This window comes from Mesitornis unicolor, unplaced genomic scaffold (assembly GCF_000695765.1).
Source record: "Mesitornis unicolor isolate BGI_N332 unplaced genomic scaffold, ASM69576v1 scaffold30199, whole genome shotgun sequence".
NCBI lineage: Eukaryota > Metazoa > Chordata > Aves > Mesitornithiformes > Mesitornithidae > Mesitornis > Mesitornis unicolor.
The window spans coordinates 493-3787 of NW_010208459.1; the positions used below are offsets into that span (position 1 = coordinate 493).

The following is a 3295-nucleotide window of genomic DNA, read 5'->3' on the forward strand; positions in this document are numbered from 1 at the left end:
CCCCCTGCACCCTCCCTCTGTCCCAGCCTCTTGCCAGCCCCCCTCTCCCAAGCTCTTTCTGCACGGCCCAGCTTAGCGAGGCTTTTAAATCAGATTTTTGAGTTTCCCCCCAGTTTAAATATTTACGAAAAGCTTAGCTTAAAGAAACCCCAAGAATAAACCCTCTTGGTTGCCGGCGGGAGCGTGTGCTGGGTGGAAGATGAACACGGCTGCCAGCAGTTACCCCATGGCGTCGCTGTACGTGGGTGACCTGCACCCCGATGTCACCGAGGCCATGCTCTACGAGAAGTTCAGTCCCGCTGGGCCCGTCCTCTCCATTCGGGTCTGCAGGGATATGATCACCCGCCGGTCCCTCGGGTATGCCTACGTCAACTTCCAGCAGCCAGCAGATGGTAAGTGACACATACAACCACATCTATGGCTTTTTTCTTCACTTTTCTTCACCTTTTTGCCATTAATCCACTCTGCTGCCGGTGTGTGCTGCCTGCAAAGTGTTAGATACAGGGTAAGTAGTCACTTGCTAATCATTGTGAATTATTTTTTACAACTGGGTCTCCAAAATACTCAGCAAATGCACGTCTTGATAGCATCCCTGATAGACCTATTGTTACTGATATTAATCTTTGGAGACTTGGGTTTGTTCAGTTTGAGCCTCTGGCTACTCCAGTGTAATATTTGGGAGAACACTTCTTTCAGTGCACAGGAAGCCAGGTTGTCTCACGTGCAGAAGCCATATGTTGATTTGCTCTTGCCAGGTTCTTTTTTTTTAATGTTTCAATTTGGTTCCTGCTCAAGTAGGTTTTCCAGAGCGGAAGCAGCGGTAGCATGGCAGAGATGGGACAGAAGAGGTCATTTTGGAACACGTCTCTTCTGAAAGAAAAATGGGTCAGCGTTTTCTGCCCTAGTTTTCGGAGCCTTTGCTTGTTGACTGCTGCAGGTTTATTGCTCTGTGCTGTAACTTAGCAGTAGATAAAGACATCCAAAGGATAGATGAGAGCAAACTTTTCCCCTGATTTCAGAATCGATTCCCAGCAGCACAGACTTCAGCAGCAAGTAAACTTTCCTTTAGCCTGTGGTGGGTTATCCTGCTTTACGTTTTTACAGGCAGCAGAGCGTGGTCTTTGTTGCACAGGATCACGCTTTGGATCAAAGCATTTGTTGTGTAGCAAACAGAAATGTTATTACAGAATTGTGTTCCTGCAAGCTAGCAGAGCCTCTGGGATTGAGCTCTTGGCTGGGGTGAGTGGATTTTACGTGGTCTGTTGTGTGTCTGTGCCATCCCAACTTCCATCCTCTCCCAGGCCAGAGAACCTTCTGCGTGTCCTGTCCTTTGGGATGTGGATTGAGCATCTCTGATCCTTTTTCTTGCCAGGCTTGATAAAAAGCTGGCTTGCACCCCAGTCCATAAACTCATTTAGGGAACTCAGAAGTGCTTTTTGTACAGGCAAAGCAACATATTTGTCCGTTTTAGAGCTTCTCAGTGAGAAGAAAAGGGCTTGAGAGCCTGTGTATGTGCTTGTCTCCTGCTCTGATGAACCTGTCTGCTCCAGCTCCCTCTTATAAAAACCACTGTGGTACATTTTTGGGCTGTATAAGCAAAGGTGCAGCTACCCAGGCTCACTGGCTGTGGTCTCGTTCCTCAGGATAAATAAAAACAAGCAACAGAAATAAAGCCAAGGCGGAGCTCAGATTAATTAACAACAGGGAGGTGAGGTGCAAACCACTGTGGATAAAGCTCTCTCATAGCAGAGAAAACCTGTGTAAGAAACAAGTTATGGTGTTAAGAGAGGTTCATCACATGTGCTTGCTTTAGCGGGAGGAGGCTCTGCTCCTCATACAAATACAAAGACGTGTGGCTTCCCAATAGAATTCAAGGTAATCTTTTATGGTAATAAATAGGCAGGAGTTTAGAGGGAGGTTGCATCATTCAGGACTCCTGGGGAGGCAGCAGACATTTTAGGAAGTCCCAGTGCTTCAAGTGATACTTTGACAAAGTAAGTGGTGTCTTGTTACTGCGAGGTCTTAGAAGGTCAAGTGATTTAAAGGTAATCATTGAGTTAACATCAGGAAGGAGAAGTGTTCAGGCTCTTCCTGCCCTCATGAAGAGATCTCTGCTGAAATGCTCCTGTTTTCTTCTCTCTGGCAAACTGCAGCATGTGGTGCTTTGCATAAGTGAAAACCAGCTGCTGTACCGAGTGTCATGCAGCACAACATAGATAATTTGGGAAAGGTGAGCCCGATGGTCTCTCTGAAACAAAGACCTGAATATTAAGAGTATGATTCTTACTGTCAAATGGAGAAACTTGGCTTTAGGTTTCAAGGTGGCAGTGCTCAGTACTGCCTGCATGAGGGCTTCCTAAGTAAGAGTAGGAGGGATCTGTGTTTTCTTCCACAAATGTGCGATCAGAAATGCATTTGGACTTCATTATAGTAAGCCTGTGAAGAGATGGGGCTGCTCTGCAGCGCTGTTGAGATCTGGTTTGGTTTATGGGTGGTGGTAGATGCTACAAAGTACCACGTAAAAGTAGTCGGGAAGCTTTGTGCTCTGAAAACTTCTCGGGAAGTTCTTGTGGACACGTTGTTAGTAGATATTTAATGAAGGTGATGTATGATAGTTTGCATTTCCTTGGCACATTTTATGAAAGGATGGATTTGTAAATCTGAAGAAAACAGTTTTAAGCTTTTTTTGGGAAATAAGACCCTATCCACAGGACCAGAGAGAGACCACAGAGCGAGTCACGCAGCCAGAACTCGTCCCCATGCTGTGGGGCCACCAGCAGATCACGCTGTCACATCCTGAGCGTGCTCCGTGCTTGGCCCTGGCAGGGGTTGCTTTGTGCACACGCATTGTCTGAACAGGGAGTCTGCTGCAGGGAGGTTATTTTTAGTGAAAATAAGCTCTGCTGTTTTCGGTTGCGGTTCTTTGGCGTAGTAACCAGTGAATGCTGAGCCTGTCACGCTGTGATAGGCAGATTAAGGAAAGGCTTCAAAGTTCTGGCTAGTTCAGGCTCAGCTGTGGTTGTTAATATTTATTCTGTGAAGAAGGGATGGAAAACAAACTCATCTCATTTGAAAGAAAAGCTGAATTTCCTTTTTTCATGTGTTTAATTGCGTTCCAGGGTTTCGTAACATTGACAACAGCAATGACTTGACAACACTGATAATGAAGCAGAGAAACTTTGCTATGGCAGTGGAGATAAGCTGTTCTGGAAGTGCAGAGAAAGCACAACAGTTCCCAAGCCAAGAAGGAGCCAGAGCTGGGCGTAGATAAGTGTCTCTGAAGAAAGGTAGGGAA

General features: G+C 46.1%; 1 protein-coding gene across 1 annotated transcript in view; it reads left to right on the forward strand.

Moving 5' to 3' along the window:
* The first annotated feature begins 199 nt into the window (after positions 1–199).
* PABPC4 (poly(A) binding protein, cytoplasmic 4 (inducible form)) overlaps positions 200–3295 on the forward strand; it is a 13703-nt gene continuing 10607 nt past the window's right edge. The window contains exon 1 of the mRNA XM_010192520.1: positions 200–392. Within this exon, the coding sequence (XP_010190822.1) occupies positions 200–392 (193 nt within the window). The remainder of the gene's footprint in view (positions 393–3295) is intronic.